Below are 26,390 nucleotides of genomic sequence, written 5' to 3'. Positions count from 1 at the left end.
ACCTGATAGCTTATCTGAGGGGTTTTGGGAAGCGAAATTCCAATAAAAACTGATGCAATATACTTGAGGCGCCAGTTTATCGCGCTAATAATTCGATTGCTGATAAGCAAACAATATGAAAAAGGTTAAAAACTACGTAACCCTCTGCTCAGACGCTTATACAATACATTCAAAACTATGCAATTTCAGTAAACAATTCTGCTAATCCCGTTCCGTAACCAAAGTCATTATATGCAATGTTTATCAAACACCGTCGGTTGCAAGTTGCGCAAAAAGTATGTGGTACGATCACAAACACGTTCCTACACGGTGGCAAAGAGAGTATCCGTTCTTACAGACGTCTTTAAATACCAGCAGCACACCGTGCCTGTTGGTGGCAGCAGTTGTTATGATAATAATCGCTCGATGACGGTAACCATATTCTAGGCGACTCGAACCGAACAGATGCAATGCCAAGAACAACTTGTTTGAAAAGTAACCGCTAAGGACCGTAGAAAGCGTGGGCGATTTCAATCACTCAGCTGCATGAAACGCGGCTAATGCAGTTGGTACTCTTTTTCATTTCGATATTCGTTGTGGGGCTTACACGTTTTTCCTTCCTCTTCCCATACACATTACCCTCGAACACAAACATACACACACGCGCACAAGTACACAGAGCCGTCATCAATGAAGCTGCTAAACCACCCCTGCCACCAAGTGCAGCTGAATGAAGTTTTGTTCTAGAATCGCAGCACACCAGCCGAACCGGTTCGTCGGTGACGGCGACCACTTCCAGACATCTTGACGACAAGCCAAACTCAGCGACCGAATTCGCGACAAGGGTAATTACTGGCGTTCCGGGCAGGGGTGTGATGAAAAGTTGATCTGGCACACGTTGGTTCCAGACAATGCGACTCCGGGACACCAAACGTTTCAGTCGCCACTGTTCTACTATGCTCCGCAAACTCGAAGATTCAATCAATCGTACCATTCAAGTATTAGGCCAACAACTCCAGCCCAGTCAGCCGGTCGATCTCCAAAAGCCTTCAATGTTGCAAACACGTTCCCAATCGATTCGGTGTCCAGTTTGCCGTCGATTCAATGACAGGATTACAGCATTGTCGCCGATTCCACTGGCGACTACGAATGCCGCATGCCCCACGAGTTCATGATTTATTACACCTTCGACATACCATCCACCTGGGGCTTGCTGCACAATTTTTGTTGTCACTGCGAACGATAATTTAACAATTCGCCAACAAGCGACCACAAAAAAGCAACCTCCCCGCTAGCGGACACACAGCGAACATGGGCACCCAACATTGCGTTTAACACGCAAACGCGCGGAGGACGCGATGAAGCGACACCGATAGGGAGGGGGTGCAGGAGAGTGCCCGGGAACTGGCCTTCCCTTTTGGGGCTGATAAGAACGATCGGCGAAATGTCGACGACGGCGGGAAACAAGACAGATGCCGATCAACAAGCTGTCAGTGTGTCATGTCTTTATCGATTCACGGTTGGCTAATTTGAGGTAGATATATTGGCACCGTCGCACCGCGAACCGCCAGTGCTTCAATGAGTGTATGGATGTACAGCAACGAGCAAGTGTGTGTTTTCTTTTATGGCATTAAAAAATAGCACCATGATCTATCAAATTATACAAGAAAAACGAGAGAAGAAATCGACAAACCACTGGCGATGAACAGGAACTGATTCCCCCTTTCACATGCAAATTTAAATTATGATAAGCGACGCATCGTGACCCATGGGCTTGTTTCTTTGATTCGCCAAATTCCACACGCGCCATAATTAAAGACAACAAAAAATATTCATTAAAAGTCGACACGACGCATGCAAAATTAATTCTTTACATCAACAGCGAGCGATAACGATAGCCCGCGCTGGACCCTGCCTTGCGCAGAGCTACAGCTGCCTTGCTGCCCCAACACTGCCGACACACAAAGGAAATCAGCAAGATGAACATAAATCTTCCGGCACAAGTTTACCAGTAACAGACAGAAAACAAAAACTCTACTCTACAATTATCAAAGCTGGCAAGAGCGCAACAATATGCAAAACAGAGCTTAACATCAAAGGAAAAAACACTTTCACTACTACTATGGGGAGCGCTACTGTGTTCGCTGCATTATCACGCCGTCTCAAATTCATACCCGAAGACAATTTGTTATTGATCGTTTTTGCGCTGTTTGACACCGGGCGATCATTTGTTATGCACCAAAGCCATGTTGTGACATGTTCGATGCTCAAAATTTAACCAAAACACATCCGTCTTATGGGGACTGTCAATTCTGCTTCTGAGTGAACGAGGGAACTGCGTCAGTTTCCACGCTGTGAAGGAAGAACGGGAGGACGATTTGCATCAAACCAAGGGACCACAGGGACGAAAGGAACCAAGTGGTTGCGCTCTCGTTCGCCGCATCGGTTCTACTTATTATGAAATAATACAGTCTATGTCCTCCGCCAACAATAAACCGGTTGAGCTCAAACAAAACCCAATACAACAAACGCACCCAAGCCCGATGCTCCATGGACCATCATCGCGTTCTTTTTTGCCTGTCCGGCCCAACCCGGGCCGTACATCATCAATCGTGCGTCCTTACCATCGATCGCTCTCTCTCTCTCCTGCGGCTGTAAGTGAGGCTGAGGCCTTCTTTTCGGCTCGGAAGGACACATCTTGCAGTCAAAAAGCTCAGTACCATCGGGAGTACGGGGAGCTTGGATGGGACGGTTCTGGTGGCCGTGAATCTTGAGAAAGTCCGAGTGAAATCATTAATCATTTTGCGCGATGCAATCTCTTGTTAATGTGCATTGTTTTTAAAACGATGCAGTTTGGGATACACACATGCAATCAGTGCACCGTCAATTTTTTTATTATTATTGCTTTGGTTACATGTTCGTTTGCAAGCATTGACATATATTTTACATGTTTTTAGTGTGTTTTACGCGTGGTAAAAACAAACACATTCATCAAGCTGAGTATTCTACTTTTTTGTGATACAATGCCAAACATTAATTTATTTATAAGTACAAAAAACTAAATCCTTGACTAGACCAAAATAAGAGGAACAACAGAACAGTACCAGTACCTTAACAATTCCCAACCCTCCAAAAGGAAGGAAGGTAAGGCAATAGTTCTTATTAATTTATTTAAAAAAAACAACACAAATTTTGCTGTCATTTGGATTTTGTTTTGCTTTTCACTCGTGTTGTATCGCGATTTTTAAGCATATTGTACGAAAGCGAACAATCCGTTCGATCATATCAGATCATATCACCATACCTCGATTAACGTAGGAACATAGATTTCGATCAGATCGGGCTTGATTCGATTAAAATCTCGTTATAATTCGTTAGCAACATGTATCCTCCGATTGGTCCATTTTTACCAATTTTTTACTTGAACAGGAAACCCAATTTTACGATTTGATCAGAGTGGGACCTATCATTTTTAAACCCAAATCCCTTACGTTTGTTTCCACACATAATAGGTGGAGTCAGCAATTGTGTTTTATTGTTTAATTTATGTTTTTTTTAATTCCATCGCTTTACAAACCCATTACTTCGCTTTCATTTTCGTACGTTTTCGTACTCGCAAATTTATTTTACCAAGCAAAGTGGAAGCGGTTGTAGTAGTAGTAGATGTTGAAGTAGAAATTAACTTCATCCCCTTGAACCAGCAAGGCGGCATTTACACGAGCTTGTTGTTGTCGCGTAATTGCAACCATCGCGTTTCCTTCGCGTGGACGGTTGGATAATGTACGTGTGCGTATGTGTGTATGCACAGAATATGGGTCCCCTTCGTGTGCGGAGATAGTAATGCACAGCAATCGATAATTTCACGGTCATCCAAAACGCTTGTAGGCTGGTATGGTATGTTCGTGAAGCAAGTGCAGTACGTTGGCCAGAAAAAGACTTTACATCCCTACAAGGTTTTTTCCCTAGGCCTTCTGTCTTGGCAGGGTGGGTTTTACAGTGTACTTTTGCAGAACAAACCGTATTGCCCGTTCAGGTAGCAGGCACAGACTGACAAGTGACTGGGATCGGAATGCACCAAAAATCTATTGCAGCATCAAAACTGAAGTAAGCAACGAAGAGTTGAAACATTTCGACCAAACGACTGTCTGGACGAAGCTCGACGATTAACAACTTGCATTGCTATAGCAACGGGTTTGCAGCAAACATCAATTATCCTCATCGTAAGAGTAATTTTCTCGACGTTCGACGTCAAAACTATTAGCCGGTGCTGTAAACGCCCACCGTCCTTGGTGGAATGTAGAGCAAAATAGTTTTGTTGCCCATTTTTCACTTATCATTTATTGTTAACCTGTCAATTCGATTGCGATCAACCAAAAAAAATTGCAGTATACGGAACACAACCATCACCATCCCCATCAAGCCTTTCCCGCTCTGGTCAGCTGTCCAAAAGTGAATTCTCAAGGAAACCGATCGTACAGCTGACAGACGCGCAGCATAACATTTGCTAGCCTGAGCTCCATACTACGGATAATTAAAATAAATGAGCAGTTTTATACCAACCCCTCTTCAGCTCCACGTCCTTGCAGCTCAATAGATCGTTATCTTCCACGAGATCCAAATTACATGTTTTTTTTTTGTGAATGAATATGTTACTCAATGCATTTTAAAGCTGAAACAATTTAAAATGTGTACTTCAACTGCACAGTTTTTGTAAGGCTTTCAAATAAAAGCATAGCTTTTAAATATTTTGTTTACATTTGATTTAACATTATGATTTTCCAGCATATTTGTTTTTTTCTTTTATTTCCAACAAACGGATCCCACGGGACTCAAATATTATCATTGATTTTTTTAAACCGATGCCATTCAAACACATTCAAAAACAATCAAGATCCTATCTCAAGATCAGACAACGCATAAAAACGACTGAACTTGGCTGCAGTAATAACCAACGAATTTTGTTTCCCTTTCAGTTTGAAATTGCACAGACGTTCCACAGCCAATATCATCAACACAAGATTCGAATTGCACTACATCAAGGAAGTATTCGAACACAACAGGCAAAAATTGATTTTTTTTAATAAACAAAACATAAGCGTGACCATAAAGGCAGACCTTGATCCAATGATCGCACCACTTACACCATTGGGTACTCCACTGCAATTGGATACCAAAGTTAGAGTAAACGAGAAAGAGAATGAGAGAGATACATTCAGAGCAAATATACGAAGAATGATCATACGAGCAGGAATTGACAATTAAAAAAAAACCACCCGAGGCATTGGGCATCAATTATAAAGACAACATAGAAACATATTTGCAGCTAAAAATGTTAATCGCTCATGCCGATCTAAGACTTCCGATGCATTTTTGAAGCAACACAGACGTGTAACAACAGTTACAAAACAGCTCGATGTACAACTTTATATACACTTCGTTCATGATGCTACTAGAAAAATGGTTTGAACATGGATGTAATCTACGAGTAACAGCCAGAAGTGTAATACATTTTCCTTTCCGCTGTTTCCTACGGGGCACACACATTGCCATTCCTTTTCAATTACATTCGATTTTTCTCGGTTTCTCGGTTCATTACTGTAGGAGCAGCAGCAACCGACCGTAGCAGCAAACGGAACTATAACTTTCCTTTAATTATCGTAAATCATGTATTGGCTACTGTTTGCCAATCAGCGATACGCCCGCGGGAACTTACAGGTGAAAGCCGTTGCAAATGCAACTGCAGGAAAGACAAATAAAGTGTTTTTATTCAATGCAATGTGAAGAAGTGAGAATATGTACATTGCATTAAATGATACCAAACCTTTTACAGCTTTCAACAAAAAATAAATGAAATCACGGTATAAGTTAATCAAATCACACAAAAATTGAAAATCAGGTCAGATTGATTTTGTCTGTAAATATCAATTACAATCTCTGATGTAACTATTTACAACCCTTTGTCTACCAAAATCAATTAACATCATCGGTGCACTAGCCACAACGCAAGATTATCAAAATCATTCGAAATCTATTCATTACCGGACGCTAAAGAACAATGCATTGCCTAAAGCAGAATAACTTATTGTTTCGCTAAATTGTTCGTTTAATTAAATTTTCGTTCAGCCTATCCTTCTTTGCCACGAAATTAACCCTACCTTACAAACCAATTTTCACTTTTCCATCCGATCAAATTAATTATTTTTCGCAACCATCAACTACAGTACCGCGATGCGTTGGTACAAAATAAATTATGTCCCCCCGGGGCGTACATTGGGTTTCATTATTATTAACTCGGCCTTCGAAACTGACAGCAGGAGAGTGTATCATCATCTTTGTCATAATCATCATTGTCATAAAGATCAATTGACTAAATGACAAATCCAGCAGCCAGCGAGTCTAGCACAGTGCAGCACCGGGGGCTTCAAAAGCTCTTACATCATCGCCGATGCAAGCTCCCCGCGCTTGTGCCCGTCAGCCATCAATCCCTGGGCACACACGCAAGTGCACCGGGTATCACAAAGCCTGGGCAGCAAGACAATCGGCCGGCATACGGGGTAAGGAACATCAGAAAAGGTTAACCGAGGGCCTTGATTACGCCAAGGCGTCAACCGAAATTGCCAATCTCCGCGAGTTGCTCGCTACTCATGGCCCCCAGAAGTTTAAAATATGCACAGGGGACACACATGTAAACAGGGGACCTGATTGCATGCCCACAGTAGAGGAAAGATAATATTCTCAAAAGGACACAGTGGAAATCTTAAATTCCTAGCACAAAAGCATTCCCTTCCCCCGTCGGAACCCTGCCACGAGATGCAATGACAATGTAGAATCATAGTGCATTGCGGTAGGAATAGTACGAACGTATGGCAGCTCTAATTATGCTCGCTACCATCATCGTCAAACTGCGCTGCCTGCTTCTGCACTACCTACGATGATTATCTCGCTGCAACGGAGACTCATTATAAATGGTGTGTTGTTTTTGGTTTTCATTTTTTATCACTTATATTATTAACCATTTTTTATTCCCTTTTCCGTGGCCCGTGTGCCTTTGGTTGGCGGTTTGAAAAATTCAATTTTCTCACTCCCAGCCATCGGTGCAGTGCACACAAAAGCCTTGGCCCGCAGAGGGCTCGCCTGTCGATGGGTGGAGAATGCCTTTCAGCGATGAAGATCATTTGGGCTGTTGTTTTATTTTCCGCCTGCACTCAGCTTTATACAAATAGTGTAACAAAAAAACCGCATCCCCGGTGAAACTGCTAAAAGTGGCAAAAAAGATCAGCCTAATTTTCACAACAAAATATAAATAGCAAAATCATGTAGCACCTTCCCGCGTACCGGAACGAAGCTCGTGGCTTAATGGAATGATAATAATGATTATGCTGCCGATGATGATGATAACGAAGATAATGACGACAACAAAAAGTACATATTAACCGCCACTGCACTACTGCAACGGGCAAGTAAGTACAAGTGAAAGTGAATCCCATGGTTTGAAGGACGCACTAGTGAACGATCGGTCCGTTTTCGCTCCCCAATCATCATTCCACTGTTCTGTTTTTTTCTTGTCTTGTTTTTGAATGAAGAAAAAAAAATGTAAAAGAAAACGGGATGAAACAGGGGACCTTGAATAGTCTGAAACGCTTTATAACAAAATGGAAAGAACCGTACAATGGAAAGCATTCTTAACAAAGCAGTTATGTGCCAGCACTCATTACGCAAAATATACAACTGCAAACCATTCCAAGCAATGTACTTTGGCTACAACATTGCTAATAGAGCATAAAAGTAATTTAATTAAAAATATCAAATTTCTGGAGTAAGCAAACCGAGTTGGCAGTTAGGGTTCATTTTCAACAAAACAAACACAACAAACTATCAAATGAAGAATCTTCCCTCGGTAGCTCTGGATTGTCACACGTGCCAATAGGCCGCAGCATAAACCAGAATCAATAAGTAACCTCAATCCAGCACGCAGACAGTTCTACCCGCGATAAGTACACGCGCCTGGACACGTATTTCATTCATAAACACGCAATATTGTCATTCATCCCACGGCCACTGGCAGATAGATGTTGTACCCCTTTTCTCATCTCGCTACATTGTTTGCCTCCCATCAATTTACACAACCAATTCCAGCGACCTCTAAACATACACACAGCTCGAACCGGCATACATACACAGTTCCGTACTCGTAAATTGATAAGCCAGAACGACGCACCCGGGGCGGAGGGAATCTAGGAAGTTACGCACGGCATGAGGGTTGAAAATTGTAGATAGTAACAGCATATTTACCGAATACCGATCTCGTGCCGCCATCATAATCCACGCCGCCACCTGCTACCGTGCGCGTTCCCATCCTTATCCGACGCGACTTTCGAAACATTCCGCTGCATTGGGGACCGGATTGTCGACCCCCGCACTGTGACGTTATCTTCGAAGTAACACACGCGGTAACGCTATTATCACAGCACTCGAGGGAGATTATTTTTACACGTAATTTTCAGAAAGGAGGACACTAATCGAGTGAATCACTTAACAATAAAGCACTGACACGGCCACAGACAAAATACAAAAAAAAAACAATGGGCGCTTTTTCGAGCTATACGGCTTTGCCAATTCCCAGCTGTAACTAACTCAATTCTACACCGTTCGTCACCAGGAACGGGAAACGAGCACGTTCTAATCTTACTGAGCCGCAACAAAACGTAGCCTTCGATCGTGACAAATCGTGCTTCAACACACTTTGTTGCCCATTTTGTGGATCACTTCTCTAGGCAATTGCAATCGTTCGAAACACACGGACACACTGCGCGAAAAAAGCGACATTTATTCAACCAACGCGAGGCGCCAACTGGCGGTCACGGTCTAGCCTCTCGGTCGGGAACGCGCTGGCAAAACACTAAACACTCGTCACCACCTGTCAAGCGCACGACAAGCGTGCGAGATGACGAAGACCACGACGATCCAGCCTATACTGCTGGGGCCCGTACCATCGATCGTCGGTGTTCAATGCATACACACGCGAACCGGCGCCTACTCCTAACAAGCGGGCGCGGGTGTACCACGTCCCTCTAACGCACACTTTCATGCACGCGCTGCCTAGCGAAGACACAACGTTCTTTTTTTACCCATCAGTACCTCAATCAGCCTACAACGCACACGGCGGCGACGGTTATCGATGTGTGTTAAATATTCGCCAAACGCGCTAACGCATACTAATGCGGTACAGCTTCGTCAAACGGAGGTTGCTGCGGTAGTATTGGCTCATGATAACACACAGCCACTCACGCAAGCTCTGCAAAAACATTAGGGCGCCTGGAAACATTAAGTGATAATGCAGGAGCGATTGCAAAAAATAGAATAACACAACACATGCTTTGGTTATCATTTTGCTGAGCCAAGCGGCGTCGTCTACCATCAAGTGTTTGTGTGAGCTGGAGGTTTGTCGAGGATCGACACACCTGAGGGCATGAAACAGCTGGTCTCAGATATTTTTTGTTTCGCAAAACTATGAACACGCACATTGCTAATTCTTTATAATCAACTTTTCCGCCGAATTACTCACTTCATTGTAAATTAGTTTGATAATAATAACAAGTAACAATAGGTACTAATTAAAATGTAGTTTAAATTAAATTCGACAGCCCATAATTTAAACACAGCTAAAAGAAATCTAAACGAGTTAATTATGACAAGATTACTCTATCTCCACCAGTAAACTTCAATCTTCTCCCCATTCCATCTCAACCTCACGTTTTGGTAACGTGGGCGAATCAACAACTTAGCAGACGGAGCTTTTAATTTCCTCCATCTTTTTCGCGGTGACAAATTTCCATTTCAAGAGACTTATCATAAATTTATTAGACCACCGACAGCACCACCCCCATCAAACTGTTGTGATTTTCGTATGGACATGCTGTTGTGCAAATCTCCTACATCCATCCTCCGTGCAGCAGTTACTCATTCTTCCCTACTGAAGAATCGCAGTTGCATTTCCATACCTATCTTTATTTGTTTGTTAACGTTGCCGTTTGCTCTTTTCTAACTAGTTTCTTCTCGGTCGAGGATTACATTTCAAATTCCAGCACAAAAGAAGAACAACGACAAATTACGAGGCTACTAAGCCAGCGGTGGCGTTCTTCGGTTCGAGCGACCTCAGAGGAGCACCTAACAGCCACAGTCGTACTGAAATTTTGCATACGAATCAAAACCCCTCGTTCTTGCTCTCTCTCTCTCTCTCTAGCCATACGCATATCGATGAGTTCAGTGTTTTCGCAAACCATTGCGCACCCACGGCTCACGGTACGCCTGTGCCCATTTCGGGAGATGGTTTCACACGCGCACAGAAAAGTTCGAGACGACAAATTTACATTTTTAGCTTTATGACGTACCGGTGGCGAGGAGTTCACACTTGTCACGGAAGAGGCAACACCCACGCGCACCAGCCGGTGCCGGTGACTATTGCCCACTTTTCTAACCACCGGCCAAAGCATGATGTCAACTCGTGGCAGCTTTGTTAGGCTAATATCCATACCTGATCACGCTGCCCGGTCAGTGGAGCGTAACGGCGTTACGCCAGTGTTACCCTTGTTCTGGTGTTACTTCGTTTGCCTAGAGCCTGGTTTCTAAACGGCGATGATGATCTAACGAAAACCGATTAAGATAAGCTGAAATACGCAGCCCGTAGACACACCGTTCTGGCTGTTGTCTTTACGGTGACATTTCAAACTTTAGGCTTTTACGACCCGCCATAGCGCTGGGAATTTGCAGCGACGGCTAATCGAAAGGTTTGTGCAGAGATTGGACTCGTTTATATTTGCACCACCCAACCCAAACCAACATCAAATGCACCGACGGAGAAGTATTTGTGCAGTGGAGGGTGATAAAACGTCTTTTGCCGTACCGGTTGCCTAGCCTTGATTTTGTTTTACTCCAGCAAAAACCAATCGAACGTCGTCGGTGTTGTTCCATGCGCGATGGTTAAATTTACAAGCGAAACCATTTTATTTGCAATAGAAGTATCCCCTCGGCGCTTCGCTAATGACGTATCGTCTGCCCTCGACGCTGCAGGCGCCGGTCGGTGCAAACGAACTGATTAATGGACAAATGTGTACCGAGAGCATCGTGCACGTACGATATTTTATGGCCCTCACTGTTATCAAGAACCGTAAATCGAAGACGTGAAAACGGCCTCTGATAATAATAGAAAAAGTGTGTGCATTTCCTTCATAATAGTCCATTTGGTATTCAATTGTAAATTGAAGTATATTTTTGGCCAATGTGTTTGGAAATTGTATCCTATTATTTGCCCTTTTTATGTATAGTAACTATGAATTGAAGAACCTACCTTTTTCCGCAATGTCCTGCAGCTCGGCTTCCGTTTCCTCTGTAAAATCGTCCCACCAGCGTACGCGCGTCTTCTCGCTTGTCCCGTACCGGGCAAAGTCAAACGACGAGTTCATCGAGTTTGGTTCGTACAGCGAGCTATTTCCCGACTCATCGATAAAGGAACTGTTCATCGACAGTGCCTTGGCCGAATCGAGCAGATTCTCGTTGCTCTTCACGATTGCGCCCGGTTCGTTCCATCCGCCGGTCACCATCGGTACGACACCGAATCCGTGCAGTTCGCCATAGCACGAGGTGTTCATAATTTTGGGCAACTTTTGCATCGGGGCACCGGCACCGCCCGGGGCGAGCAGAAGCGCCTGCGTGTCTATCGCGATCGTGCGATCGATCGCGGACTGAGGCGTTCGTTCGCGTGGTTTTTTCTTTACCGTGGCGTAAATTTCAATCTCCTCGTACCGTTGCTCGGCGGTTTGATCGTGTGCGGGATATTCAAACACGTGTGGCAGCGGATGGTAATGTTGCTGGGCCGGCTGCTGCAGTTGCTGATGATGATGAACGTCGGCAGCTACAACTAGCTTTCGAGGCTTCAAGCTGTCATTGTTATTATTGTTGTTGTAGCCCATTCCCACGCCTGGCTGGCTGTAGATGTGATTCAAATCCTCGTAAGATTCAATGTCCAGGATGGCGGACTCATCCAGCGTGGTAATGAACTCGTCGGCATCTTCCGCCTCCCAGCAAGACCTGGAGGCAGCCGCAGCGACGGCTGCTGCTTCCGTTTCAAATTCAATGTCGATTAGTTTCGTCGTCTTGTGGAGTATATCCGCTGGCAGAGATCGGAATGGTTGCGACTGTGTCCACGGCTCGTACATCGACACGGGTCGACCGTTTTTCTTCGGTGTCGAACAGTGATGCGGTTGGCCGAGAATGAAATCCGGCACCAGTTGGTCTGGCTTAAAAATGGCAGCATATTCGGGATTGTCTGGATTGGTCGGAACGTACGACATGTTCATCAAACCACCACCGCATACATTGTCGACGGTGTCTCGCGCTTCCGTCGCATCTTCCGTCTCGTCAACGTCTGCCGGCAGCCTCACGAACCCATCCATCAGCCTGTCGCAACTAGACGCATCCGAAAGGATCGACTCGTTCAATAGTTTTTCCTTTGATTGATCCATTCTTATTCATTCATCATCGAAGGTGGTTTACATTCAACACCGTTGCTGGTTTACGTCACTTTTACAATCCCTGTGAATGGAAGAAAAAATATCGTGCATTAATTTTTACTTTTAAAACACTGTGAAATCCTCCAAGTTGCATTCTCGCATGCATTCCAACAATTTCCTGCCTTACGCTCAAATTGGCAATCAAATTCCTTTGCAGCTGACTCAGCGTTCATTGACCGGCCGTTGCAAGCAGCTTGATTTGAGCCCTAAGCCGCCAGATTCAAAGCCGGCCAAATTGAAGCACACTGGCAAAACATGATTAGGGGAAATGGATAAAAATGGAATGCTGTATCGGAAGGAAACATCAGCCAAAGGTTCTGTATGTTCTGGCTGTTCGTGCCAGAGGGGAGAAACAGTAAACCCAAGCAACGAACAATGCGAATGTTCACGTGCCTGCGGACAAAATGAAGCTGAAACACAACGAGGGAAAACTTATTTTAGCATTTTCTCCGTTTTCTATTTCTAGAAGCAAACGTGTTGCAATCCTACTGCTCGCTACTCGCTGCTGTTTTCTGCCATTTACTTTTATCATCATTGCAGTAAAACTTTCTAATCTGATATAAAGTTCATTTTCAACTGCTTACTCATTACAAACACAGGAGATGAGTATTTTAGTATAACAGCTATTATGAATTCTTAGCCTCCATATTGAAAACAATAGTAGGAAATTGCTACAAGAGAACATCCTCAGACGTATGTCACAGCATGAAGTCAACATTTCCAGCATTTATTTCCTTATTCCTTCAAAACTCTATATGCAACGTTTAGCGGCGCATTCTTATCAAGAATTGAATGAAGATTCGTTCCCTCATTTTTTACCGAAGCTTTGGAACCTCTCTCATAGACCTTACAACCATTTCCGGGAGAGCTGATCAGTCAACAATTAAAACCACATTTCTAGCAATCGTCACCCTAATTCAAATTATTTTCCATACCATACTTAACATTTCCAAGAACATTTTCTTCAACAAACGTTTCAGCATTTTGGAGTGGTGCACGTACAGAACACACACCCGCAGACTGGTAGGAAAAGTTAATCGAAGGGAGGCAAATGAAAGTAAAGTCTCTTTCCGAAGGGATGCGTGTACTGTTGCATTTTCCTTCCTAACAAACGAACAATTTTCCACCTCCCGGCTGTACTTTGTCCGATCGCAGGCAATCCTACGCGAGGCGGAAGCGGCAAGCGATCGAGTGAACGAGAAAATAAGACAGAATGAAAAGGAATACCCACATCATATAACACCTTCCAGCGGGTGGCGCATAACCTAGCAGAAGTAGCAACGGCAGCAGCAGCAGACCACACTAACGATCATCGCATGCCGTCTGTCCCGGTGCATCCACGTACGCACACGCGTGGCTGCGTTTGTCTACTTTGCGTTTGGTTTCCCCCTTTCCATCCATCCACCGTCGGCACGCTGGAACATAAACGTACCACCCTGTAGCATGCCATACCACGACCGTGCACAAGATGAAAAATCTTTGCTGGGGGTTTGTTTCCCTCTTGCGCCGACGGTGTTTAAACATCCATACCGCCGCATACCCGTGTTTGCCGTTTGCTTCCGTTCATTAACGTCTAGGAATAGCGCCAACACCCTCTCGCTGTCTCTCTTTCATTCCGCCACACTCTGTGCGCGGGACGCGGGTCTCGGGCGAAGCGTACATTTATTTCTTCCGCACAAGCCGCGCATGAGACAATTTTTAAGATCATCCCCTATGCGCATTCTACCATCCCTCGCACTCCCGTTGCATCAGTGCCAAGCTGCACTCACTCCCTGTGGTCCACGATTGACATGACGAGACGTATGACTATGACGACGATGGGCGACAGCACGCGTATTACGTGCGTACACGTTTGCGTACGTGTTGCTTGGTGCGTGTACCCTCCTTTGCCACCGTTTCCTCTCCCAAACTGCATGGAAAACCCAGCGCCGTACCCAGAAGATTCGCCCAGTATGACTGCACAGAGGGTTCTCCCGTTCGCACAGAGTTCAACGATGCTCTCATCCATCTTTTATGCGGCTGACAGAGTGTTTTGTGGTCATGTGGCTGTGCCGCTACACTTTGGGATGGAAAAGTCATTTTTCCTGCAACTGCAACGGTACCAGAACAGAACACTGAAGCTGCAAATTGCAAAAAATTAAATGCCCTTCTGTTTAGCGAGCCTTATGTACGCATGGTCGTAACCTTTCTGCTACGGTGGTACCCCAATGGATGGTTGCTGTGATGTTTGTATGTCACAGTGCTGCCTTAAAATATCACGCCCAGCATCATGTTTGGGGTGACAATTTTGTTTCTGTACGCTTTTTTGTTGTTTTTATTTACTTGACGTTAATAGGATGGTTTGGCGTAAGATTCTACAGCTCATGTGAAACATTACGCAATCTCAGTACTACGGTGAACGAACTTTTGATGGCAAAAAGGTGTACGTTCATTGGAAGATTGCGTAAAAATGGTTATTTGTGAAGAAGATGTCATAATCGTTGTAATTGAAAATGATTTTATAGACAATTGATTTTAAAGGCTAGATTGATGAGTTAAGGATGATTGAAAACGATTTTTAATGTATATTCTAGCACACAGTTAAAGAGAAATCAATTGACAATTTTATTATTACAGCGACACGACAGTTCAAATTGAAATATCAATATTTCATAACATTTTGTGGTCTAGAAATGGAATGATATGCATCATTACGAGAAAACACCATTCGCTATGCTTCAAAACCATAAAACCAACAGCGCATGGTGCTAATATTAAACGCTCCATTTACTACATGGATCACAGAAGACGGAAGGGAAATTTTCCCTACACAATGTTTCCACATTTTAAAGTGTGTTTTACAAAATTAATTTTGCAACAGATTGTATCTTGAATCAGCGCCATTGATCTTTAAGTTATGCTCTATCCCTGACATTGACATAGAAGCTAGATATTCACTCCTTCACGACGCAGCTGAAGCACAACCAAAGCCCTATTCCTCCCCCTTTCATCGGGCAAAGTAAAACATGAAACGTAGCGCAGCGGAAGTGCTGCATAACGTGATTCATCTGCAATACCGCAAACAGCTGACCGAGTGCTGTCCACTGCCGAGTCGCGTGAACATCATACCCGCAATGCACGCACGCACCAACTCTGGCTAGTACCATTGGTTCACCCAATGTGCCATAACTGCATCACGAAACATATGTGTACATCACGAATATTGCACACCGATCCAGACGTGAGCAAAAGGGAACGCAACGAAGCGGCGGTTGGCGTAGACCACTAGGACCCCACGGACCTAGAAGTGGAGACTGCACCGGGCTCGGTTCGATGGCAGGGACGTAGGATCAGCGTTTGATGTGGCTAATTTTAGCGATATTTTGCACGGGATTTTAAAACATTCATCTTCATTCGTCTCCCGATTTCCTCTTACCCTCTACGTTTGTAACCTTCTCTCAGTTTTGCTTGTTTTCTTAACGTTGCCTTGTGTTTGTTGTCTGTATCTTTATGTCTAGTCGGTCTAACAGAAACAGAGGGGCTATAGCTGTGCTGTGATCCACAACAGCGAGTCAGAATCCTACGCGATTTTAAAATTGAAACTCAAAAAGAAGGAGAAGATGCAATGAGAACCACTTCCGGTTTCGAACGATTTTTGTGTGTGTCTTCCGATGCCCTGCGTCGTATGATTAATAGATGTCTTTTTTTCTCTCTCGAGCTAGCTCACAGGGTTCGTGACTCAACCGAGGACATCTGTGTTCGATCTCGTTGTGTCAATGATGCCAAACCTTCAGACAATCGTATTCGGTTGTTAAATTAGCAAGCTTGTTAATGGCAATCCTACAACACTAACATTCTCTCACAGCACCACATCTGGTCGCCAAACTGCCCGACTGTTGGATGTCACCGCAAATGGAACCGACCGGATGGACATCTACTTTCGCGATGCTCTTGAAAACTACCCCATACCACAAACCCGTCGAACGGATAGGGTAGATGAAGCTATTTTTGGGTACTGCTGCACTTAAGCATTCGTTACACATCTCTCATCTTTCACAGCTTCACCTCTCGTTGCTATCCAGCTATCTATTTCCCTTGCAGACTGCAGTCTGAATTATGGCAAAAGGCTGGCCAGATAGATTAAGAGCGAATGAAGATCTACTGCTGTTAAATCAATTCGGTTTGTTCGTGTTTGTTCACGTTTGTTGTAACAACACCTGATGATGTCATAGAGCGATTGTGCCAGACGTACAATGAATGGTCCTTTGTGTTTTAAGGCAGTTTGATTTTTTGTTAAATCTTACAAAAAAGAGTATTCATTGTATGCATTCAGTTTGTAAATATCTGACAAATCTCTGAAGTTATGTTACTTACTTACTTATCCGAAGTTATGTTAATAAGCCATAGATTCAGAAATAATTGTTTAAATTCGAAGATATGTTATGTTCAAGAATGTTTCCAAAAATATATTAAATGTTTGACAAACTATGAAGATGGATCATTTCTAATCAATAAAAAAATCTACATGTTATTATTAACATTTTAGAATTACATGTTGCTGTTGCTGTAAAAACCTATTCTTATATTTTCATACTACTTTTCTAAGACTCAGAGATGTCAACATACGCACAAAATCTTCCCCACGACCCATTTCAAAGATCGTCGCACCCCAAAATCTACCTAGGAACATCCGAACCGTAAATCTATTAGACTACGCAATTGTCCGTCTCGTTACCGTTTATTGCGTAGGGAGCGCGTACACAACCTCCAAATACGCCTGGGACCAATCGAAACCCCAAAAACTCAAGGGTGCTCCAACCCGGAACCATCCTGTGCAACATACAGTATATCCCACCCCTCGTGGGCCTAGCGTAGTATCTGCTACCGGGTCGCAGACGACCAGGAATGTGCAGCAGCACCAACAATAACGCACGAAGTGTCTCTTGAAATTATTTTCAGCCGGCAAATGTGTGCGCCACTTCGATCGCGGCCTTAAAAATAACTCGTCCATTTCGTCGCCGCCGCATACCGCACGCGCACGGTGAGTTCTAGCCGGTCCGAACGATACGCTGCTCCGATCCCCATCCGATCGACGCGCGCATAAGACTGGCCGCTCGTCTGCCATTCCGACTGTAAGTGACCGACTGTCGGGTTTTGGGCACCACGTTCATGCACCACTATAGGTGTGTCAACGCTCCCGCACGCACCCAACAAACAGCTGACTTCAGTCGAGACGACTTTCGGACTTTCGGATGCACCGTTCGGAGATGCACGGATGAACTGCAACGAGCGTTGGAATGCGTGCACCAAAAGCAATATATGGTGGATGCATGCAAGAACCTCAAGTCGACTAGACGCCAACGGAAGCTACTCGATTTTGGGGACCAAGTCGATTCAATATCGAACGGACAGGAAAATGCATCGCCCTAAGTTGAATGCACTTTTTTTGACACTCAAAATGTGTTCGTTGAACGATTTACCTAAGGAAAGGGCAACCGAGACGGCTTGCGCATTCCCCTGCGCTGGCAGCTTCGCTTTTAATCGTTAGGTGCAATTTTCGCCCCAGCTATTCGCTGGCAAAGAAATGATGCGGTTTTGTTTTGTTTTGATTTCGTTTGCTCCACACCGCGTGATCCTCTGTCTAGACATCTACATCTCTGGAGTTGGCGTTGAATTTGTAGCTGCACCGCCGCGCCTCGTTAGAAATACGAACGCAAATTTTTCATCGCGGGATGCGCACACTGTCGGTTCTTGCTCTTTGCTTCTCGGCGGAGAAAGTTAGTAAAAAGCGATGCCCACGGTGTGGCAGTTAGTGAAATGTGTGTGATCTTAAAAATAGGACCCTCGTGTTATGCATATCCTATTGCGTTGCCAGCGATTAGGGGAATGTTTTGTTTGGTGCGTTTCTTTTTCTTAGAGCGTCGTGCGTTACGCATTGCGAAATAAAAGATGGTGAAGATCATCCGAGCCAGTCCTGCTCTTTTTCTGTTTTTCCTTTTATAAGCACTCATGTCACTAGAATAGCAGATGAGACATATCTCTTATATCTCATTACATGTTGTGTTTATTCATTCTATTCATTTTGAAGTACTATTAATTGATCGTAATACCTATTAGGATGTCTATAACTCTCACTCATCATGTAGATCTATAAGAGGATGTTCATATTCATAGGATTTTCAAATTCTTAAACATAGCAACAAAATTCATGATGAAAAATATAAAAAAGGAAAATTGCTGCCATCGGGGCGAGAAAGAACTGTCCTTTTTTGTATGTCTTCTTTTTCTATTTGGCATAACGTCCTTTGCGGACATGCCGGCCTCTACAGGCTTTCGAGACTTTATATCCCTTTTTTAAACCTTTTTGTATGTATCAATCATTAATATTTGACTATTTTGAATAAATGGCATCTTATTTGATGAATTTCAAACGATTTCTAACAACTCTAAAAGCACGTAAGTTTAAATCATCAATTTCATCCTAGCCACAAATAGCTATACACAAACCCGCTGCAGTTAGAAGCGCATGTTCGTTAGTCTAGCGTCATTCGTTCATACTCATTATTTCATTTTTACTGAATCGATAGGTTTGTGTTCTTGTAAAAAAACATTAAATAAACATTGCCTACTCCAACTCTCGCACAATAAAATCTTCCAAGAAACTGGGCCTCATTTGTTCGATGCGCCTGAAACTACATTTTATGAGTTTGCTGGGGGTCTGTGGCTACCTACCAACAGTGTCTGTTTAGATGAAACGCTAGAAGAAAAAAATACCACGAACTAGCATCTAGAACCTCAGCAATGCTAGCACTCGGTGTAAGATAACACTCTGGAAAACAGGCCGGAAATTCAGCAGCGGGAGGATCGGTATGATTTTTATGATCTTTCCTTCATCCCACTCCCTTCCCATTTCACCTTTACCATAGGCAAAGGTGTCAAGAGCGTGACAAATTTCCAGTGGCTGTTAATGTTTTATGTTCCTGTACAGGGGACGAATCTCGGTTTTTTTTCTCCCCTGTCTCATTACGGTGTCACTTCTCTTATTAAATTTTAGCTCTAGTCCCCCAAGCTTAGATGTTCTTTTACTGGCGAAGCACTTTCGGTCATTCCCACTATCGCCCTAAATCTAGGCAAGATAAGCCCAAATCCAAGGTTTATAGAACAAGGGCAACCTCTTTCAACAAAAAAACATACTACAACATTTTAACCTTAAAATCCCTTAGCACGCAATACCCCAACATTGAAGATAAAGGGAAGATGAAGCATCGTCGCGATGTGGCTGATAAAAGATGGAAAAAAAATCTGATAGAAAAACAGAAACTGCTGCAAGCTTCAATCAAGAGTCGGAAATGGATTAGAGCAAGCAAACGCACGTAAAACGTTGTGTATCATGTTGTAAAAACAAACGCAAGGTTTTTTAACATTTCATTCAACACACGCCCGCACAACGCACTCGAAATTGCTGCGAGGGAAAGAAACCGACAACCGACGCAACTGGGAGAGTCTTAGCACACGTGTACAGCGATGGACGCACGCTACACGCGTTACACATCACTCTGGCCGTGTGAGTACCTACCCTAACGCGAACCACGGTCTATCAGGCCAAAGACCTTCGACATTACATTCCTCATTCACGTTTGCGAGGCTGGTTGAGAAAACAGTGAACCTAACTCATTGTTTATCGAGAGGATGAATCTTCTCTCGCAAGCAGAACCATTCCCAACGCAAGATCCAGACATGCAGCACCATGATAAGCGTCGAGCGAAAGAGAAAGCGATAAGAAGGTTCTGCCCGAAAACGAGATGAGGTGTGATAACACGTGTTCCTGACACAAACATCCCCATGGTACATCTGCAGCACGATCAGCCATGAAGCGAGAACTTTGAACTCGGAATCGGAAATGTCGGGTACTGTACCTACCCACCGAGGGATGATCCTTCGTTTGTTGATCCCGTGGAAGGGTCTATACATAAACAAGAGGAAGAAAAATAAGCCCGAGCCTGTACTACACCCTCTCAACATCGTCGTGGCTGGCACGACACGGGAAGCAAAAGGAGCTGTAGTGAAATTGTCTTTTTTCCCCAGAACTAAGCGTCTCAAGTTTTCCGTGTGACTTCATCCATTCGTTTCTAAAACATGAGAAACAACCGGAAAATGCGGCATAGTTCAAGACAGTTCAATGACCGCGCGCGCTCGCTCGCTTCTGAGTAAAGATCCTGCGCGATCGCATGTACGCACGCTCGCCATGCAAGGCTTCTTCCAACGGGTTATCACACGTTGCACTTCCGACGCGTGATGTTTGAAGTATTGGTGGGATTTTTAGGATAAGAACGAGAGCTGCTGTTATTTTACGACCCGGTCCGTCGGCTACCCGGTGTAATTTGTCATGAATCGATAGTTTGGATCCCCCTTCCAACTGGCGTACCACGTGCCGGTACAGCATCATCTGGCAGGTCGTTAACGCGCACCCGCGTGCCGTTATATGCTTTTTAATGGAAGACAATAAAACTCTCCAAAATATTGCAAGTCTCCGCGTGGGTCAGAACCGGTGCGTGTCTTTTCGGCCCTTCGTAACAGGCTGAAAGGATACGACCAGCACGTATCTCCCTATCCTCCACTTGAGACAGCTATAACTAGCCAACCAATCCTAGCACTTCCGCCTGGAACTATTTTTGTTGGAAAAGCTTTTGAGTCAGCAGAGCCAGTAGCAGCAGCAGCAGTTGCATTGTTTCAAGATGCAGAAGCATTAACGAACGGCTCATAAGTGTTGCTAGACAACTGCATCCGTCAGCGATGCTGCACATCATTTATCATCGTTTGCGACCGTCGAACGGTACCATTCACAACCCCTGGTGTAAACTAAATACAGTACACTTGAGATTGGTTATGTACGAAGGACCGGTTTTACAATTAACGAGCTACCGGCTAATGAGCAACAGTTGAAGCTACCACCATTAAGCCTGTGTTTCGATGCAATTCAAATGTACCGTAACATAATATGCTCTAGCTATATTACAATTAAACGTTCGATCCTTTGAACTCCAACAAGAGGTAATTTATCAAGATAAAATTTACCATTGTGAGTATTATAAAATTCCAAATATTGTGCATCACTCTGCATTCTATATCAGAGTTAAAAGTACGGTTAAATTGGTATAGCAAAGACTGATACGATTTATTGAACACATCATGATGGAACACTTCAAACAAGCCAGAATGATGGTGCCATAAACGGCTACTGTTTGACGTAACATTTCACCCCTAATGAGTTGCTGGATGATCCAACGCAACATGCCCAACGGTTGTTGGATTTTGATTTGACAACAACTCAATCTCCTAGGAACATCCCAATATGCAATGGGGGAGGGTGAGTGGAGAACGAGACCAAGCGGTACAATAAATCGCACAAAAGCATCAATATTTTCCAGCCCATTGGTGTCCCATTTCGAAGTGGCCTACTCCTCCTTCTCACCAACCTCACGATTTTCGTCACGCTTGTACCGAAGGTTCGATCGCGAGACCACGCGAGACCCAACATTCTAGCCGGGAGGTGCGCTTGTCCCTTTCGTCCCCTGATGGTCGGGATTGACTGAAACGATTATCAAACGCTATGTGAACCCCCACACGCACACGGGAGGAGATGATTATTTTCCTATAAATTATCATTAACATCACTGGCGCAGCCCTTCCATCCACCGCTCTCATTCCATCGGTGGGATGTGCTAGGGGTTTCAAAGTCATTTTACTAGCGCCCGGAGCAGCCCCACGCAACAGGAACCATACCGGAACCATAAGAACGCAGCAAGATCGAAAAGGAAAAGTGAGACAAATGGGTGCGCCTTTATGCAACCTTCAACACAGCTTTTCCCCCCCGATACTGGTGTCTCGAGAGCTGCCGTGCGCATCTGGAGATTGAGGGGACGACACAAAACGTTCCGAGCGGTAGAGCTAGTAGTACTCCCCTACCTAAACCGACTGAACTGGAAAGCAATCGATGATGGAAAATGACGGAACGGAATCCCTTGGCTCACGTTCGTCTGCAGCCGTAAGGGAGGGAAAGAAAGTTGCATCATTTCGTCACCTTCCATTTGACTTTCTTCCGTTCAGTTCCGGTACGCAAACGCCGAAGGTCGGAGTTTACGGGCATGAAACAGGAAACGGTAAACGTTTGCTCGGAGAGAGCAGCAACCAGGAATAGTATTTTCCAATGCACGAAGCGGCCGAGTTTGACGATAGATTGACAAATTCGCTACATTTAGTTGGGGCCCCTCGGTATGCCATGATTCGTAGTAGTAGCACGTGTTTTTTGCTGAAACGGTACCGGAAATGGTACATTGTTTCACAAACAGTGTCACACCGGTCATTCATCATGGCGTGTTTGCATTACGATGCCATCAAGAGATGACACAGAAACTGCACACATAAAGGTCTTTAAATAGAGCATGATGCAGGGGATAGATGCACATTTCACGCCCAGAGAGAAAAGGAAGAAACATTCGCTTGACATACGGCGATCGCATTGTTTAAACACGAGAAAACGATAAATTTTAATTGCAAATATTTAACTGACTTATTCCAATCATTTTGAGCTGCTACATAAAAAGAAACTCATGACACGTGAACAGTGGCGTATTTATGAGTTCTGGGGCCCTAAGCAAAATGATTTGGAGGCCCCCATTTATCATGGTTCTTGTCTATGCATCACTTTCATTTGTATTTTCCTCACTTCGATTTTAGTGTGCCTTTTTCTACTTGTCGTGCTCGCAACGATTGATTATTGTTATACGTGGTCCAAACTGAAGAAAAGTAAATGAAAACTGTTCTTTAAACAATTCAAGTTATAATAACAATCAAATTAATTTGTGCATTCAAGTAAGTTTTTAAATGAATTCAAATGAATAAAAAATATGCTAGGGGGATTACAAATTTTTATGCATTTCTGCATTAGCATTAAAATATTTATTGATTTATTCAGAAATTAACATTGTTTTTAATAGTGCATATATCTTTCTATTCCTAGCAAATCACAAGTTCAGCTAAATATTTTTACGTCTTACTTTACTAATGGCGAATTCTTTTATAATTTTGTCCGTATCCAGATGGTTCAACAAATCCTGCTCTACATATAAAACTGCAAAATCGTTCAATTTAGCTTCTCCTAATGAGTTTCTCAAATAAGACTTAATACGCTTCAATGTTGAAAAGGATCTTTCTGCGGATGCGTTTGATATTGGAATAGTCAAGAAAATTTTAAATAATATTTCAATATTCGGGAAAGTGCATGACATATTTTTTGTTATTTTATACATTTCTTCGATGTCCAGTTCTGAGTTTTTAATCAAAGAATTCTGATCTTTCATAAAATGTAAATAATGTTCTAATTCATCATCAACCATTTCAATTTCAATATCATCATTATATATATTTTTTAATACTGCTAATGCTTCTGATCTCTTTTCACTGCTCAAACTCCAATCAAATAGTACACCGAAAGGCTCTAACACCGATTCATACTTTTTAGCTCTTACCATTAGCTCTGATTTAATATTATCACAAATCACGTAGAAAGTATTGATTCTAAATTTATCTTTCAGTGTACGTTCGGTTTCATTCTCACTTGCCAACTGATTTTGTTTCCTCTTTTCATTTAGATGCATCGTTTCAAATGATAAACCACAAAGCTCTGTAGATTGTTGCACAACTTTTTCGTAATCATGTCTATATTCGTCTATAAATTTTGATAACGATGTAAGCAATTTCGACCCAGTTAAAACTTCACACGTTGGTGATTGCAACGATTTAGCTGTAGCATTTATGCGTTGGAGAATTGTATGCCATATTATTGTTAGCAATGCAGTATCATACTTGCACATTTTTTTCAACAATGATTTTGCCTCCAATTTTGTTACTTGTTTTTCTGAATTAGCAGTAGATAGTTCATTTAATGCCTCTTTTATCTGATTAAACCCACGATAAAAAGCGTTTATTGCGTCCGCTCTAGCTGACCATCTTGTATCGCAAATGCGTTTTAAATTAATTGGATGGCTTTTGAGAATTTTTAATTTATCTTGTAAAATTTTCCAACGGTGTGTAGACGAAGAAAAAAATGTGTATATATTCTGAATGAACATAAAATACTTTACTGCTTCAGAACAATTCTCTGCCGCAAAATTCCCTACGAGGTTAAGCGAATGGTTTGTGCAGGGCACAAAAACTGCTTTGGGATTACGTTCTTTGAGGCGTGCTTGCAGTCCATTATATTTTCCTGCCATGTTTGCTGCGTTGTCGAAGGACTGGCCTCGACAGTTTAACAAATCTACCCCATATTTATCTAAAAACTGCAACACAACTTGTTCTAAATGCAGAGCATCATGTTTTTCGATTGGTATGAATCCAACAAATCGTTCTACTATTTGGCCAGTCGATGATAAATATCTCATGATAAAAGTTAATTGATCAATGTGTGAGATATCTGGAGTTGAATCTAAAATTATGCTGTAGTATTGCGCTTCTTTAATCTCTTGAAATATTTTAGATCTTACTTCATCGGCAATGATTTGTATAAATTCATCGCATATGGTATGCGACAAATAACTTGTTTTTCCACTTCCCTGATTTCCATATTTTTTTAAATGCATTTTCAGAAACTCATCATACTCGCTCAGGTATTCCAAACATGTGAAATAATTTCCTTTTCTAACTGAATGAATTCTTGCATCATGCCCACGAAAACCTAATCCTAAGCGGCAAAGAAGTTTTATAGTCGAAACAATTCTTTTTAATAAATCTCTCCAATATCTTTCTTCTGTTTCTTTTTCCGCTAAAAGAAGATTGTCTATTGAATTAATTTTTGTCGATCTATTATATAAAGTACACATAGCAGCAATATGATCTTTAGACACTTCATGTTCTCCTAAAAGCACTGTTATTGATCGCCAATTCTGTAATCCTGTGATAAATTTTGTTTTAGATTTAGAGAATAACTTGCAAGGATAGCAGTAAACGCACTTCGTAGTTTCAGAAAACACCAACCATATTCTTTCCTCTAATAAACCGTTTCCTTTTTTTCTGTAAAAATGTTCCTTAGATAAACCTCTACAACGAAATTCTTCCTTATCTTTGTACAGTATCTTTAATTCTTGTATGTTACCAATATTTCTTGGTTTATTCCTAATTATATAGTCCTGGGATGCTGTACTTAAGTTCAATGGCCATAAAGCAATGTCATTTAAACGTTCACGGTCTAAGGAAGATAGTTCACTATCATTTAATTCATTTCTGACATTATCGTTCGAGACATTCGATGTTAGCTCATCATTCACAGGATTAGTTTTTTCCATTTCCCTAGGTATTTTTGATGGTTGCTTGCCATTCACCAATTCATTTTGTTCACTATCTGATGGCATAATCGAGTCACAATCGCCATCGATAGATTGAGGGATATTATCCACAATTTCATCTGAACTTGGATTCTTTGAACTCGAGGCCACCGTTACAAACTTAAGCATTGCATTTTTTTGTTGTTCGTTCGTTTCTATTTCTTTTCTAACTTTCTTTCTTTTCTCAGCACCGCTTTGATAACGCTTCATTATGCAAATATCTGAGGGTATAACATTAGAAAAAAAAATCTCATGTTGGAACATTTCTTCTTATGTATGATAAAATAATAAAACATTGAAATACACACCTTTCTCCAAATATGCTAACTGTTAAGACCTAATGTCAGCGTAAGCCGCTGAAGTATTGTATTGTCTATCAAAAAGGCTCTAACAGAAACAAAATAACGTAAGTTCAAGAGTGGCACCTAAAATTGCCTAATTTGAATTGATAAGCCACTTAACACGATGAACTAATTTGATCAAA

The 26,390-nt window shown here is 42.7% G+C and overlaps 1 protein-coding gene across 4 annotated transcripts in view; it reads right to left on the bottom strand.

Annotated features, from left to right (window-relative positions):
• Nucleotides 1-26,390, bottom strand: part of LOC120893243 (protein TANC2) — a 120,422-nt gene that overhangs the window by 91,018 nt on the left and 3,014 nt on the right. For 2 of the 4 annotated variants that reach the window (XM_040295015.1, XM_040295016.1), the window contains exon 2: nt 11,327-12,570. In XM_040295015.1, the coding sequence (XP_040150949.1) occupies nt 11,327-12,500 (1,174 nt within the window). In that variant the 5' untranslated portion in view covers nt 12,501-12,570. Of the gene's footprint in view, nt 1-8,271; nt 8,956-11,326; nt 12,571-26,390 lie in introns of those variants that run through there. The other 2 variants (XM_040295019.1, XM_040295020.1) reach the window with 1 other exon arrangement.

The sequence above is a fragment of the Anopheles arabiensis genome, chromosome 2 (assembly GCF_016920715.1).
Source record: "Anopheles arabiensis isolate DONGOLA chromosome 2, AaraD3, whole genome shotgun sequence".
NCBI classification, from domain to species: Eukaryota; Metazoa; Arthropoda; class Insecta; order Diptera; family Culicidae; genus Anopheles; species Anopheles arabiensis.
Note: the sequence above shows the minus strand (reverse complement) of the source record. Positions and strands in the feature narration are given on the sequence as shown.